The sequence below is a fragment of the Passer domesticus genome, chromosome 13 (genome assembly GCF_036417665.1).
Source record: "Passer domesticus isolate bPasDom1 chromosome 13, bPasDom1.hap1, whole genome shotgun sequence".
NCBI classification, from domain to species: domain Eukaryota; kingdom Metazoa; phylum Chordata; class Aves; order Passeriformes; family Passeridae; genus Passer; species Passer domesticus.
Window position 1 is genome coordinate 7000580 of NC_087486.1, and position 16548 is coordinate 7017127.

General features: G+C 43.3%; 1 protein-coding gene across 4 annotated transcripts; it reads right to left on the bottom strand.

Moving 5' to 3' along the window:
* Positions 1–391: 391 nt before the first annotated feature.
* On the bottom strand, positions 392–15551 carry RUFY1 (RUN and FYVE domain containing 1). 4 transcript variants are annotated; one of them, XM_064387610.1, is made up of 18 exons: positions 15269–15551; positions 10352–10525; positions 9918–10035; positions 9176–9277; positions 8731–8854; positions 8263–8321; positions 7465–7530; positions 6785–6854; positions 6231–6332; positions 5690–5806; positions 5198–5365; positions 4365–4462; positions 3813–3932; positions 2902–3031; positions 2382–2476; positions 1895–1943; positions 1648–1725; positions 392–1126 (listed from the first exon to the last, which is right to left on the bottom strand). In XM_064387610.1, the coding sequence occupies exons 1-18, from the start codon at positions 15534–15536 to the stop codon at positions 983–985; spliced, it is 2082 nt and encodes a 693-aa protein (XP_064243680.1). In that variant the 5' UTR covers positions 15537–15551; the 3' UTR covers positions 392–982. The 4 variants fall into 4 exon arrangements, with proteins under 4 accessions (XP_064243680.1, XP_064243683.1, XP_064243681.1 ...); XM_064387613.1 differs by having other exon boundaries at positions 15211–15543; XM_064387611.1 differs by lacking the exon at positions 15269–15551 and adding an exon at positions 11226–11362.
* Positions 15552–16548: the final 997 nt, after the last annotated feature.

Here is a 16548-nt window from a genome sequence, read left to right on the forward strand (position 1 = left end):
CTGCTTGGGGACAGGGCTGCTGGTGAGGTGACAGCCCTGTGCCCTGGCACAGGACCACAGACTGCTTTGGGATCCCTGGTACAGCCAAGCCCAGGCCTGGCAGAACAGGGACCAGGGTCCCCTGGGGCTGGAGCAGCAGCTGCTCCCCTCTGTCCCAGGGGTGCACACAGTGAGCTGGAGCCACTGACCTTTTTTTTTTTTTTCTGGAAAAGGGTGAAAGCAGTTCCAGCTGCAGAGCAGTGCCTTCATCTGGCACCTTCCAGGGAATACCACAGCTCTGGTCAGACACATTCTGCTACCTTTAGCTTAAACCCTGGATATGCATGGCTGGAAGAACATTCTCTTCTAGGATCTGTGACTGATGGGTGTTAAAAATGGCAACTTCACTTGCTTTCAGTTTTTGCAAAAGACTTTATTGTGTAACTACTGCACTGTGGTCACAGCGACTTCCAGAACAAGTATAATGTGCAGTTTTGACTCCGCAGTGAACTGAAGGCACATTCATTGACACTCCTTATAAAGCTTTCTATAGACAATTCATAAATTGACCTTTTTCTCTCTGACTGACTTAGAGCAAATACAAAACTGTACATGAGCCAGGGGAACACACAGGAGCACCTACAGTGAAGGTAAAGAAATTAGGTTCATGTACAGAGAGACAATGATGTCTACAGGGATCAAATAAATGTAGAAATGCCATATACAAATTTTAATACAAATATCTATAAAAATCAGAAAAATGAATCTTAGTTTCAAATAGAACTTTTGGGGAAATTACAGTTGATATAAGCTCCTTAATTATTTCAGTTGGAGAAGCATTAGCTTGCACAATCCCTACAAATTAATTTACATTGCCCTTACAGTGGAAATTAGCAGACCAGCCAGTCCAGTCTGCTGAAGACAGAAGACACCTGCAATTCAGAATTAAAAAAATAATGGCTACTTTCCAATGTTAAAGTGGCTCTGTAAGGGTGGGAGAGCCTTAGGAGGAGTTGGAGGAGCACTGCTGGAGCAGCAGTGTGTGACAGTTATCACAGACACGGACGGGTTTTGGGTAGGATGGCAGCGCCAGTTCGTTACTGGAACAAGTGTTGCAGAAGATGTCCCCGCAGTTTCTGCAGTGGTGCTACAAAAAAAGAGCCAGAATGAGCACAGCTGCCTAAAAATATCATCAGGAAGAGAGAAGTCAGGCCTTGGAGTCCACTGAGTCCCACCACTTCCCACCAAGCCCAGCCCTCCCAGCAGCATTCCCCTGCGCAGGGCCGAGCACTGGGCGCGGTCCCGGCGCTGCCGCCGTCCCTCCGCGGCCGGGAGCTGCGCCCGCCCGGCGCGGGACAGCCGGGAACAGGAGCGGGAGCGCGCCTGGCGCGGAGGGAGTGGCTGCGCTGGCCCGCACCGCGGGCCGGGCACGGAGCAGCGCCTGCCCAGCCGGGAAGGGAGCCTGAACACAGCCACAGCAGCCCTGCACCGAGAGCACCGAAGCTGGGGGCAGTATGGCTTTTTGGGTGGTAAATGCCAAATTATTCCCTATATATTTATCATGCCAACAAGATTTGGAATTGAACAGGTTCAATCTTCCCTAGCAAGGTACACAACAGCACCACTTTTGTTTTCCATTGATTATTTAAAAATAATCTGCTGAATTACCTTCCTTCTTGAGATGGAGAATTCCTTTTTACATTGCTTACAATGAGTTGCTTCATCATCCTTCAGCCACGTATGACCCTGGAAAATTGGTATGAAAACCACCAATGGAGATACAAATAAACTTACAGGCATTTTACCAACATTGGTATTTTTCAAAAGCCACCTTTTAAAGCAGAATAACCATGGTGAAATTTGAAGGTGTTAAATGAAATTCATATGTTTAGTCAAAATATCCATGAGAGAGTACCTTTAGTGCTTTATTTACTTCTTTAATGTCTTCCATCTTCAGCTTTGATCTGGAAAAAAGAAATTATGCCCTGCATGACTTTTTATTTAGTTGTGTTTGGTTTTCCCTGCCATTCCACTGTTGAGCCACTGAAACCAAACCCCAATTCTTCAGGCAGCTCCCTGTTACCCATCTGAACCACTCACTATCACTGGCAAACTTTGTCAGCTCAGGGTTTGCCCCTTTTTCAGGATAAACAGAATAATGTAGGAAAAGCACAATTCCACTGTAAGAACTAAACATTTCCTTTAATGTTTCAGCCAGCTCACTCTGACAAGATCCTCCCTCACTTTCATTTCATGGCTCTTTCGTTTCTCATACATAGTAATTGCCTATTAAAATTCTCACATCAATTGATTTTTATAAGTAAATGAGGTTTAGAATTCTTGCTATTAGTCTGATACTCCAGCTTACACCACTTACAGGAGTTCTGTTCCCTAGAACTTACTGGCTGAGATGAAGTCCCATTTCTTGGAGAGCTTGCTCCTGCTCCTCACGGACCTTCTTCAGCTGCTGCTTCTCATCTTGCAGTTTTCTCAGCTCCTATAAAATCAAGCACAAAATTTAATTTTTTTGTGCACTGCTTGACCTAATAACCTCGATCAGTCTACCCAAACTACCCAAGCAGTTCACAAAAATCAGCTCCTTTGCAAATCCCCCTATTTCTAAGGCTTGATTTTTAAAATTACAAGGGGGAACTACCCACAGGTTCTGCACAAACAATGGAATTGTTTAACCATATTTACCAAGAAAAGGATGATTTTCAGGCTTTGAACATCCTTCAAAAGAGCTAGAAAATGGCAGTCTTGTGCCAAAACACAGGAGCACACAGACAGGTACAGGTGCACAACTGTGTCCTCAGAAACTGCTCCATACATGGCACCAAATCCCCTTCAGGTTAAAAAGAATGTTCATACTTAAAAAAGAAACCACATTCAGTTGTTCTGAATGCTTGAAACTGTGCATACCTTTTTCAGTCCTTCCATCTGTTGCAATTCTGTTTTAAGCAGAGTGGTTGCATCCTTCTCTTGGTGCAGTTCTTTTTGCAAAGTTTGTCTCTGTTCCTTTTCGGATTTTAACTCCTTTTCCAGAGTTGAGCTATTTAAAAATAATTCATTCTAAAAAAAACCCTATAGCAGAAGAATATCCTATAGCACACTTAAGGATAGCGACAGTGTGAGAAGTAGAAATCTTGTCCAAAAGAGGGCAAAACTAGAGTGGTGTTCTGGGAAAGAACAGGCAGCAGATGTCAAAAATGTTAACACTGTTAACATTTAACATATGTTAACATTTTCAAGTCACAGAAAACAAACAGCAATGAAGGGCTAGAAGAAAAACAACAACCAAAAGACCCCCAAAGAAACCAATCCCCACAAATTAATATTTCACTACCTGTTTAAACTGCCATGTTTAAAAGGGACACTCTATCCTGCAGTCTGAACAGTGGAAGAAGATTTTTCTATCAGTGTTAGAAATCTTTAGAGGATTAACATTCCCTAAGTAAACACCCATAAGTCCCTTCAAAAATCCCAGTCCCTTTGGATTAAAGTCAGTTCTACGCTCAGCCTGCAAGCATGACCATACCTATCTCCTGATTTATTAAAAAAAGCAATTGAAAACTCTATTGCTAGTTGGAATGGGCAGATTTTTTGCCGCCACTCTGTGCTCTAAATTAGATGTTCTGGAAAAAACATGTCAAAATTCTGATGCTAATTGCCTACTGTACAGAAGTGTTGTGCTTCCTTGGGTCCTGTCTGTCAATGCTGAAGCCAACAGAATGACAAATTCACCCCCTTCTTAGACCTGAGCATAAAAGGAGTAGAAAACACTTCTTAAAGAAATGGCAAAGGGAAGGAAAACACCTGCTCAGATTAAATACCATTTGCTGTCCAGCTGGGCCATCTGCTGCCGACACGAGTCGAGCTTCCCAGCCAGCTCCTGTTTCATCTTATTGCACCGTTCCTCTGCTGCCTGCCTGGCCTTCTCTGCCTGCTGCAGCCTGCACAGGAAGGGACACAGACATTTGTTTGCAATTCACTCCTTCCCTGCACCCTCTTCTTTTAGAGTTACCACAGGGATCTTTATAAAAGCTTGTACTGAAAATGGTAGTGGAGAAAAAAAACACTTTCGAAAGCAGTTGTTTTTGGAAAAAAACCCAAAAGGAAAGTCACACCTTAAAGTGAAGTTAACATGTTTTTCAACAGCTTGCTTATGGAAAGAGCTATGGTTTTCCAGTGGGTCAGCTATGGGCATGTTTGCCTGGGAAGGGAGAACAGCAAGCACAGAGGGATGAAGAGGAGGAAGTGAAAAAGCTCATTCTGGCACACAGGCCCAAGTGTCTATGGGGTATATGGAAGGTCATCCTCTAAAGGTTTATATTGTAAACTTTCTACTGACTTCAATGTTGACCTTCTGATCTTGCAATTATTACCTCTTCTCCATTTGTTTCATAGAGGACATCATCTCATTTGTTTTTCCTTCAAAAGAAGATATTGCTTCTGTTTTCTGTTGTAATGAACACTCTGCATTCTGTAGGAAATAGTGAACAGTGTTTAAAGTCTGCCACCAGAAAAAGAATGTTCAGCTTGCTAAAGGCCATGCCTGGGTCTGACTGGAATGTGCAAACAAAATGCTGATAATTCCAGAGCAGACATTGCTCCAATTGTTTTGTTACAACCTCAGAAAAAACCCAAACCACCTTAACTATGTTTTGACCTATGAGATCAGCTACAAGGCAAAAAAGTTCTCTTCAGAAAAAACCCGAAGAAATAAAACCAGATTAAATTGACAGGATAAGAATATCAATGATGATTTGAATGTAACAACTGCACTCAGTGGGCATGGAACCAGGAAGGAAAAAAAACCCCAAATAAATACTTGCTTTCAAAAGCAAAGGCACACCTCAGCACTGGGGCTTCACCGACTTGCAAGTGTCTGGGAAGGAGGCAAAGACCTGGATAAAGCCTGAGCAGGCATCAAGAAATAGGCCATAAAAATTGAGAGAAATCCTCTCAAGATTTCTGGAACAAGGCGTGGGAGAGGAAGGCTTGCTGAACTCTTACTTCATGCATAGAGAGGTTAGCTAAACTTTTGTTTCATGAATGGAAACAAGCTGTGTATATTTTGTGTGAGCACTGCTACACCATGGCTTCCTCGTAGAAATGCCTATCACACAGTTTTGTTCAACTGAAAAAACAACATAAAACCACAACTCACCCAAACAAGAGAAACCCCACACAACCATCCCCAGCCCCCTGTACATACCTGGGATTTGTGAAACATCTGCAAGTTAATGGCCTTCACTTCTTCTAACTGTTGGCGAAGGGCAACTAAAGTGTCTTGTTTTTCATGAGTATCTTTTTCCAGAAGTTTCATGGCAATTTCCATTTCTGTTTTCATTCCAATTTGTAGCTCCAACTCCTTCTCTAGCTCCTTACAAAGACATTTCCTGGTTATTGCTACGTAGCCATAGGTCAGGGATAAAACCCAGACAACCCCACACACAAACTATGTCTCTGCTATAATAATGCCAGTGGTTTCTTTAAAAAAGGCCTTTTATTTCCAACATTACAAAAGCCCCAATTCCCAGTACCTCACAGACACTGTTAATAACCAATGCCCAGCATCTTGCTTGCAATTGCTGTATGAATTCTGAACAGCTGCAAAAGGTGCACAGCTGTCATCTTGTATTTGTAATGTTACCATAGGCTGAATCCTGTGTCTTTCACTTCACTTTCTGTAGTTAAGTTTCCTTACCAGCCTGATTTTTTTTTCTTCTTTCAACTGCTTCCAAACATCACTGTACATTTCATCAAGACCCTGGCGTGACTGCTTGTAAGTATCCAATTCTACTTTTGTATCCTCTTTTGTTACCTACAAGAAACATCAGATACATAAGATCACAAAGTATTTAAAGTATCTCTTTAATTCTTGCGTGTAACACAGTATTTCAATGTGCTATTTCAAGTAAAATCCTGCTGTTTTACAATCAATGACCTCGTAAACATTAATAAGCTGAAATTTCAAAGATACAGTAATGATAAAAATACTTCAATACTTCACACTTTTTACTTTAATACTTCTAATACTTTGAATTTGTTCTTCCTTCTGCAAGTGTATTTTGGGTGTGTAGTAAAGATCAGTAAAATCAAATGCCTGAGCATACATCACCCAAACCCAGTGACCTCAACTGTGCTGAGCATTCCAGTGCACAGTGGGCTCAGGAGAACTCACTGCAGCTGATCAAAAGAGATCACTTATTTTAAGGCTCCTCAACATCTCTAAGTAGATGTCCCACCTCTACACTTTTTTCACTCCGTTCACGAATTAATTCATTCTGTTGTTTCAGCTGCTGCTGCTCTTCCTGAAGGGATCCAATTCGGTCGGTAGCTGCTGCAAGCTGTGTGAAGAGAACAGATCTATATTTAATCACTGTGCAATCATGCAGCATCTGGAGCAATTCTGAAGTCAGTAGCTCAGTCTCTGCAGCAGCTGTGCTGCTCACTTCCCCTTTTGCATTCCCCAGGAGCTGCCTGACCCTTACACAGCCATACCCACTGTCAGCCAAAATTAATGTGCCCAGCAACATTTGTTCACCAACTTCAGCTTCACACCGTCATCAATTATTTTTAAATATTAACTGAGCAAAGAAACACACCATAGTGTAAAAGGCTAAAATCCACCCTGGATCTGTGGTATGAACTAGAAGTCACACCAACCCATTCCAGTCTGTCCACTCCCCACAGCTCATCAGTATCTACTCAAATATTTCAGGTGTAAGGTACAGCCTTAGGGACTTTTGCCTCTGATGGAAAAGAGCTCTGAGAAATATTTGAAAAACCAGATACAAACCTCTTCCTGGAGTTTTGAATTGGTCTTTTCTAAACAGTCTATTTTGTTCTGGAGATCTGCAACTGTGCAACTGCAGCAAGGAAGAGAGATGCATAAAAAACAATAAATGAAGTGTCAATGTTGAAGTTTTACTCCTATCCTCAACAGTGTTTTTACCATCTTGCATTTGTTAACAATGAAGTACTTTGGTGTTGGTGAACTGGGGAAAAATGCAGAGGGAGAACACCTGTCCCTCTCAAGCACTGAGAGGACCATGTCCTTCTGCTGGCAGCCCTGTTCTGGCTTAGCTTTCACAGTTGTAACACCTCTCCTGCTCAAGAGGGTAAGGGAGGCCTGCTTGTCCCACTGAGCAACCTATGGGGGAAGAGTAGAGACTCTTCCTCCAAGGAATAGATTTCCAGATGCACTTGCAACAGTTTCTCTTGAAAAAAATAGTTTCAAAATGTTCTGTTAATCACTCTCAAAAAAAGTAAACTATTACACACACTTGCTTTCTGCATTGCATGTACCTGCAGAAGAGTGGGATTACAAAATGAAACTAAGTTTTTTGGGAAATAATCAGAAAAGGCACTTCAATACCAAACAAAAACCTACAAGACTTGCAGCAGAGACATTCAAAGCCATGCTGGAAAAGCTAAACAGGACAAGTGTTTGTAGATGAGAACAGATGAGAATCCCACCTTAGATGTCGGTTCAGTTCTTCCACATAATGCTTCTGGTCAAGGACAGCTGTAATTCCTCCATCTCTAGTTGTAAAAGTGAGAATTTATTGATTGAGAAGAAACTCATTATTTTAAAGTGCTATTCTGTACTAAGGCTTTCAGCATATACCTGCAAACAGAGCTAAAATCTTTTATCCTTTTCTTATAAAAATACTTGTGTCTGAGCTGGATCAGAAGCACCAGGGAGGTGGAGCAGCTGCTTGGCTGCTTCTCAGCAGCTCCACAGTGAAGTGCTCTGAAGTGACAGAAGCACATAAAATATGAAGATCTCTTCATTTGCTACAGGTCTTAGAAGACCTTAGAAGACCTGATCTGTGTTGCTAACTGCAGTCTCAGACCTAATATTTCACTTAAAATTACATTTTTTTCCTCTGTAACTGATCTCTCCCTCAAAGACAGCTACTTAATTGAGAGGGTTTCTGAAACTGTGCTTAGAAACAAAGCAGTGAGTTGGCAATGGGTGACTTGGCAAATCATTTCTTCTAAAACAAAATAAAACCACAATCTAATATTTTGTGTACTTTTAATTTGGTCCCAGCTCAAGACTCAAACTCTCCAAATTGTTGCTAAAACTACCACAAATTCAGTCTCTGAAAGATATTGCTTTTGTTTAGGTAACAAAATCTGGTTTGGGCTCTCCTTTGTGGATGATTAATAGTCTGAAATCTCCAGCACTCCCATCCTCCTACAGACTGTCTGACAGGTTTGTTCTACAAAAACTGTAATGATTTAGAATTATTAATTCACCATACATACTGTTTGCCATCACTGTCCTGTGTTTCCTTAAGGTACAAGGAAAAATCAATCACTCCAACCTGAAAAATATATTTAAGATATTAACACACCTTCACAGTGCAATTATGTGTAGAAGCAGGCATTACTGTATATTTGGGAAGTGATAAAAATCTGAAGTTTAGATTTAGAGAGAAAAATCACACCTACATTCTTCCTAGCTGATGCAAACATACAAGCTAGCATTTGCCATAAAAGCATCACAGTAACCATGTTATGTGTGAACACTTTCCTTGCACTTATTAGTTTCAACAGTATTTCCATAAACTGCTACTTCTGTACTTTCTTTTAATTCATGAGGGAAACACAACAAGCTTCAACACAGGCCATGTTGGAAAGAAATCTGGACCCATCTCAATGAAGTATTTATAGATGTACTTAATTCTACTAGAATCCTATACCAACTGATCCTGTTTAAGCTTTAATCTTCACCTGGGAATCCAAGTCTTCTCCTTTCAAGCAGAGGTTTGCATCAATAACGTTCAGTCCAACCAGCAGACCCACAATAACTGCTCCTTCCTCCTCCATCATCAATGCATCAGGTTCATAAAACTCACTGGAACAAACAGCACAAGGCACCACTGCACATCAAACAGTTATAATGGCACTTCCATCACTGAAATCATAGAAACAATAATGCAGCCTTTACAAAATTCAGCTGAGTTCTCACTCATTTATTGCATAAGGCAGAAGATTTAGAACTCTCTCAGAAAATACTCTGCAAGTTCCTTTGTAGATTCACTACAAAAACAATTAACCACTTGCTCTTCTGCAGGCTGCAAGAACAAGCTTAAACTGGTAAATTATGACTCTCCCTGGAGCCTCAGGAGGTGTCAATGTTTCAGGAATATTCAGGAATACACGTCTGTGCTGTTACCTTAAGAGATGCTTATGGTCCAGGAGTACTTTGAGATAATCTGCCAGCTTCTTTTGCATGAGTGCTAGATAAAGCCAAGCCCTCCCTCTGCCCACAGCAGTCCTAAAATGAAAAGTTGCATGTTTTGGTAAAACCAAGGTGTTTTATTAACTAGATTTGTGCAATTCAAAATTCTCAGTTTACAAAATGAGGGGAAGGACATTATTTACTAAAAAAACAACAACAAATCTCTGGGGAAATGAACTGTTGTCTCCAGAACACAAGAACATTTAAGTAAATTCCTTTCTTCGGGGAAAGTATACTGTAAAGTCTTCTTAATTTGAAAACCCATACATATTGTCAACTACCACCATAACCCAACCATTAATACATCCCAGTATTAAAATCAAGTCTATCTCAATCATCCTGAATTACTCAAACCAAATACTATGAGCACATGGGCAAAATGATAAAAAATCATGAAAGTGGGGGAAAGAGGAGGAAAAAATACCTGCGAATAGTTATTTTTAGCAAGGTTATAATAGTTTCCAAATGCTGTTTTCAATCTGAGAGCGTTGTTTGAGTCAGAAACTCTGAATACTTTGAGATATACTCCTTATCTCTTGGAGAAGTCAATGCCTCTTACACACCCTACTTTTTGTCTTTGGGAACAACAACTTGTTACGGAAGCCAAGAGATTACATGAAGGATTCCTTTTCCCAGCAGTATGAGCAAAATGCATCATCCCCAACAATTAACTTACTTCAGCTCTGGCAGATTTTTAACACTGGTTGCTATATCTGATGCTTCGGGACAAAGTTTTTCCACTAGCTCCAAAGGACCAAAAAACGATTTGTTCTGTCCAATAAAACTCTTCTTCACTAAAGGGAGCATACAGAGAGATTTGTGAGGAAAAATGACAGGCTTCCAACTCCAGAATTTTAGACAAAATTTACTTTGTTACTTTGCCTCATCAGCTTATAACATGTCTGTGGAAAGGGGGCATTAAAAATCCTCTGACAGTTTAGGAGGGACAAAATACAGGGTGTACAAGGGTAACCACATAGTTATATCTGCATTACCTATTAGCATAATGTTTAAGAACTAATAATGTCATTCAGAAGTCAAGCTGGAGCCACAGCAGGACATGACAGACTCCTTGACCTGCCTCTCCTCAGCCTGGCAGCCAGTGCCCACCTTTGAGCCCGTGTTTGAGGCAGTGCTCCAGCACCACGAAGAACTGCTGCAGTGGTGGGAAGTCAGAGTCCAGGGTCCGGCCCAGGCTCAGGGCTGACTGGATGAGGATTTTGATGCTGAGCTTCATCATGTTCATGAGGTTGGCACGCTCCTCCATGGTGTGACACCGCGTACCTGGGGGCACATGGGTGGAGAAAGGAAAGCTGCTTTACAGTCCCAGAATCAAACAGGCTGGAAAAGATCATCCAGTCCAATGTATAATCAAACTAGGGCACTAAGCACCAGATCCAGTTTTTCTTTAAACAGCTCCAGGGACAGTGACTTCACCACCTCCCTGAGCTGCTCCTTACAGTGTATAATCAATCCCCTTTCTGTGAAGAAATACTTCCTAATGTCCAACCTAAACCTCGCCTGGTGCAGCATGAGATTATATCCTGTAATCTTATCACTGGTTGTCTGGGAGAAGAGCCTGACTCCCACCTGGAACAGCCTCCTGTCAGGGACTTGCAGACAGTGACAAGGCCACCCCTGGTTCTCCTTCTCTCCAGACTAAACACCCCCAATTCCCTCAGCCCCTCCTCAGAGCAGCTGTGCTCCAGAACCTTCCCCAGCTCTGCTGCCCTTCTCTGGGCCCGCTGCAGCCTCTCAGTGCCTTTCCCGAACTGAGGGGCCCGATCACAGCACCCGAGGCGCGGCCTCCCCAGCGCCGAGTACCTGGGGAGAATCTGCACGGAGACGCTGCGCAGCTTTTAAATACCCCTCGCCGCGGCGCCCCAGCTGGGCCTCCATCCTGCGGCGGGGGCGAGCTGGCTAAACCCCCCCTCAGCGCCCTCGGGGGGGACACGGCCGCAGCCCCGGCCCGCGGGGTCCCTACCTGAGCGGCGGGGCCGGGCCGGGGGCCGCGGGGCTGAGGGAGCCCGGGGCTGCGGGAGCCCGGGGCCGCGGGAGCCCGGGGCCGAGGGAGCCCGGGGCCGAGGGAGCCCGGGGCCGAGGGAGCCCGGGGCCGAGGGAGCCCGGGGCCGAGGGAGCCCGGGGCCGAGGGAGCCCGGGGCCGAGGGAGCCCGGGGCCGAGGGAGCCCGGGGCTGAGGGAGCCCGGCCCGCCGCGCTACCGCGGCTGCAGCGCGCGCGGCGGGGGCGGGCCGGCCGCCATCTTAGAGCCGTGCGAGGGGCGCGGGGCGGGCTCGCCCCGGCCGTGTAGCGAAATGTGGAATTATGTACGGATTTACTTAAGAAAGGATGTTTCTCGATGTTTGTACAGTTTCAAGCCTAAGCAACAATAAGGGTGATTTAACCCGTGAAACATCAGCTAATGAGCAAGGTGTAAGCGACGCCCAGGTGTTACAAAGGTGAATCACTGGTCGGTAGAATTGCCTTGTGAAGGTTTAGGGCTGGACATGCTTCAGGGACCTTGAGCCCTAGGGGAGGTTAATAAAAGGATGTAGCACTGATAGTGGACTCAAAGGGTGCAGAATTTATGCGCCACAGGGACAGCCTGAAGCTGAGTCAGGGAAAGTTTAGGCTGAGATCAGGAAAAGGGTGGCTGGGCACTGGAATGGGCTCCTCAGTGGTAACAGCACCAAGCCTGACAGAGCTCCAGGAGCACTTGTACAACACCTTCAGACTCATGGTGTGACTCTTGGGAATGGTTCTGTACAGGGTAGGACCTGGACTCAATGATCCTAGTGGGTCCTTTCCAACCCAGCATATTCTGTGATTTCACAACATTTGGCAGAACCCCCAAGATAAGGAAGAAACTCATAAAGTCAAGACAGCAACTGTGCTCAATCATCAATGACTGGATAGAAGGTAATTCTGGAAGGAGCAGATTGTGACCACTGACCCAAGAAACTCACCGACCCAAAAGAACAGATAGCCTGAGCATGCAGACTAATGAGCATGGGAAGTGAGGATATCATTGTCCAACAGAAGATAGAACGGTAATTTACAAGAGAACTGGTGAATTTGTAACCAATGAACATTAATACCTAATGCCTAAAATACTGAAAAGTTTTGGTAGTTGTGCTGGCTTTGTGGATTTGCCACCCAGCCCCCTTTCTGTGCAAAACTGTAAATAAATCAAATCCCTCCACTCTGTGCATGGATTGGCCTCTTGCAGACCAAGTGAAAGAACCTGTTTTGGGACAACAGGAGGAGTGGGACCAGGACCAGCTCCCTCGCTTCTTAAGACACCTAAGGCTCTGACAGGAGCTGCCAGCCACAACCCAGTGGCCACCAAAATCACATTTTAGGCCACTGCTGTTTCAGCAGGACAGTCTTGCTGTCACCTGTGTGTCACACACAGCCACACTCTGCAGAAAAAGCAGCGGCAGAAGCCCCAGCCCTGTGTTAGTCACACTCAAGATGGTTAACAGTGTTTTTAAGATCCTGCAAAAGTCTCTCCAGTGTTTTCCTTTTTGTGCACATAATGTTAATTTAGGGTTAAAAATGAGCAAAACTCCTTCTTGTGTCAGAATAGGGAAAACAGAGTCATTCCAATCTAACTGACCTTAATAACCAGAACACACACAAAATGCTGTCATCTCTGCATGCCACTCTAGAGTTCATTGCATAGATACTATATACAGTATATACAACAGTATATATAGTATATAATCAATATACATTATATTGTGGATATACATATATATAGGAGTATACTGTATATTGCCTATAGCAAATGGATGCCTCAAAACTGTATACAATGTGTTGACATGAGGCTGAGGATTAAAAGCACCATGTTTAGAATTTTGATCTTAATATTGTCAGGTTACACATTAGGAACAGAAAACCATAGAAACAGAAAACCAGTGAGTTTTTGGGTGTTTCAATGCAATGCTAACCATTTTGATGGTTTTTTGAATTTGAATTTTAACTTACCAGGAATACTTTGCCTCTACACCTTGCTCAAGATACAAATATTACCCACAAGACTTAAAAAAATAAAATATCATGAATGAAAAGCTCTTTATGAAAACAATTTTAAATTAAGTGTCTTAATATCAGTTTGCATTAAGTTAAATAATTACTTGAACAATATTTTTTAGACTTGCAAATTTACACAGTCAGGTACATATTTTGCAAAACTGTGCAGGTTGGTACATGCAAAATAAACAGGTATTAGACACACTACCAAAGCCAAGCTTTAAAGATTAGGAATCAGTGCAAAAGATCACAGATGTGATGCTGCAATCTTTAAGAATGCAGTCACACAGTTTTGTATCTTATTCAACTCAAGAGATTTATTTCAACATCTTTCTGAAGCCACATGCCTTGTTTACTGTAGTTATTCAGCACACTTTGAAGTCAGAAAACACTGAAGCACAAAGGAAAGCTCACAGTTCTCCATCCCTTGGTCTTTGGGACTGCAAATCTTTCTTGATTCATTTTCTTTACATTTGAAGCTTCTGGCCTCTCTGCAAGGCAGGACACAATCTCCTCAGTGGCAGACACTGGTTTTAGGATGGGGTTTATGTGTTAAGAACACATGATCAACAGATCTGAAGTAGCAGACAGAGGTTATAAAATCTCTGAAAAACACTACAGCAGGCAGCATGCTCCATGTTTTCCACAAGTGGTCTTGCAGGTCTTGCCTTATTTCTTAAACATACCTGCTTTAAATTACATTTACGTGCTTGGTCACAGCTAAGTAATATTGAACAGGTAGAACAGGTGCCTTAGCATCTGTTCACAAGTTATTAACTGATTTTCCATACAGAATTTTCCACAAAACTTATCAACATATTATCCAAATCCTTTGAGCAATGTGGGAAGGTCGTGGTTTGTTCCCTTACTTTACAAGGAAGAAGAGGAAAGATTATGGTAAAAGTTCCATGAAATGTGGGAGCTCCATTTCAGGTAAAAGAATATTTTATTCCCTGCCCCTTGCCAAATGCTGTGTGTTGTTTTCAATTACATCTATCCACAGCATTATTCCAAAAAGCAAACAAAGAAACTGGGACATTCTGCACTTTGTCAGGTTAGATCCCTGGTATGCAAGATGGGCACTTGAGAAACAAACATGTGGTAAATTTCGTGTGAGACTTTGAGAAGCAGAAAAAGAAAAGAGTCTATTTTTTCAGGACAATTAATCTTCAACTCTGACTATGCAACGTTGAGGAATTAAAAAAAAAAATGAAGAAGTCCATCAGCAGTAACTTTGTCACAACTCAGCTGCATGGGACTTCCCTTTGAGTACTCAGTACCACTAAAAACAAAAAGCTCAGCACCAAACAGAGCAGAACTGAGCTCCAGTGCTCCAGAACAATTAAGCACCAGTCTGAGACTCTGGAGTACAAGGCTCCAGGCCCAATTTCTGCTGCATTTGACAGGGTTTGGTTTTCTTTTTCCTACATTATGAATATTGCTGAGATTTATTTTCCATATGATTCAACTGAAGCCATTTTAATTCAGTTCTAATAGACCTGTTCCACAAATCTGCTAGATCCACAAATGCCAGTGTTGAACAAAGCAATCTGTGGTTAAACTGAAGGCATTTTTAGTGTAGTTAAAAAGTGACTTATAACAAATCTATAACTTGGTTTGCTTGTCTAGTCTCTGACATGAAAGGCACAGAGATTCCTTCCCGGAACCAGCAGCACTCGAGGCAGGATGTGGAATTTTGAGAGACACCTCAGTGCAGTCAGGCTGCTGGAGCTTTATGGAAAAGGAGAAAAGGCAGCAAATAAAAGAAATTTTCTTCAAATATAAGAGTTTAGGTTTCTTTTGGTTATAATGCATTTCTTAAATTCCACATCTGTGTCACTTGTTTAATTTTACTTCAATACAAAACTGCAGCATCTTAAAAAAAATAAATCAAAGTAACACCCATGCACCACTGACACGACCCAGCAGCACTTACGGGAGCGAACTCATTTGCGCACCACAAAAGCGAGTTTACTAAAGAAGCGGAGCCGTACTTGTCTTTGCCGGGCTGTCACTGCTGCCGGGCTTGGACACCAATCCCACCAGGGATGCGGACTTCAGGGCGCTGCCATAGCTCAGCGCCAAGTTTTCCGAGGCTTTCCTGGCCAGAGACAAGATCGGAGCAGACCACCGCGCTTCCTCCGGCTTCGCCTTCTCCTCGTTCCTCAGCTCGGCCGCGTCAGGGAGCTGTTTTTTGTCAATAATCTCAAAATCTTCCTCCTTTCCCGCGGCGGGCGCGGCGCGGCGCTCCCCGGCAGCCATCTTGGACGGGTCACATGAGCGCGGCTCGGGGCCGGGGCCGTGAGGGCTCCGGGGGCCGGGAGGGAACCGGGAGAGCCCCGGGGACCGGGACCGGGGCACCGCGAGGGCTCCGGGGGCTGGGGCAGCGATCTGGGGGCCGGGAAGCAGGGCAGGTCCCGCAGCCAGCCTGAAGCACCTGCACACGGAAGCAGGGCTGTGAGACAGGCCTGGCCAGGACAGAACACTTTACTCGGTGTTCACTATTAAAGGGCGTGGAAGATGAGGAAAGAGTTCACCTTTGAACAAGCTAGGAGAGGAACAAAAAGTAGAGGTTTTTACTGCAATCTGTGTCCCCAGACATAATTTTCAATAAAAAAAATTAGTGTGTTTTGACGTCTCAGATTTACACAGTTCGGTTGTGACAGCTTAACGAGCTCTCTATTACTCTGCCTGTGAATCAAGGCGTTGTGACTTAAAGTGGAGGATTGGTATGACAGGTGCACTGCTGTGAAGAGGAATTGTCCCCGTCACCACATGAAAACAGCTCCTCAGGAAAGCCACTCCACTGATGTGCAGGGGCTGGGTTTGGTAGAACGATACACCATGAAGGGGAACTGAAATTACCCCACTATGAAAATCTGATCTCGCTGTGTGCCTCAGATGTTGATGCAGCCTACTGATGTATGGCTTGGTAACTGTTTTTCCATGCGGCAGCCGTGTGTGCTTGAGATATGTCACTCCTTTAGTCACGAGGTAGTAGATGCTGCATACAAGCTTTTTATGCTATGTAAAGTCTTTTGGGTGTTTTTTTTTAATTAAGAAATTGGGGAAGGAGGCTAAAAAAAAGAGAGTTAAAGGTCAATTGCTTTAGCCTTGCAGCAATATAAATCTTCAGATCTACATATATATATATTTTGTTTTTTTCCTAATATAAGCTACTTTATGATCGATTCTGCCTTCTTGGCTTCTTAGACACTGAAAATTTAACAATTTGTGTTACACAAAGCACACGGAAGCTCTTGTATTTTTGTTG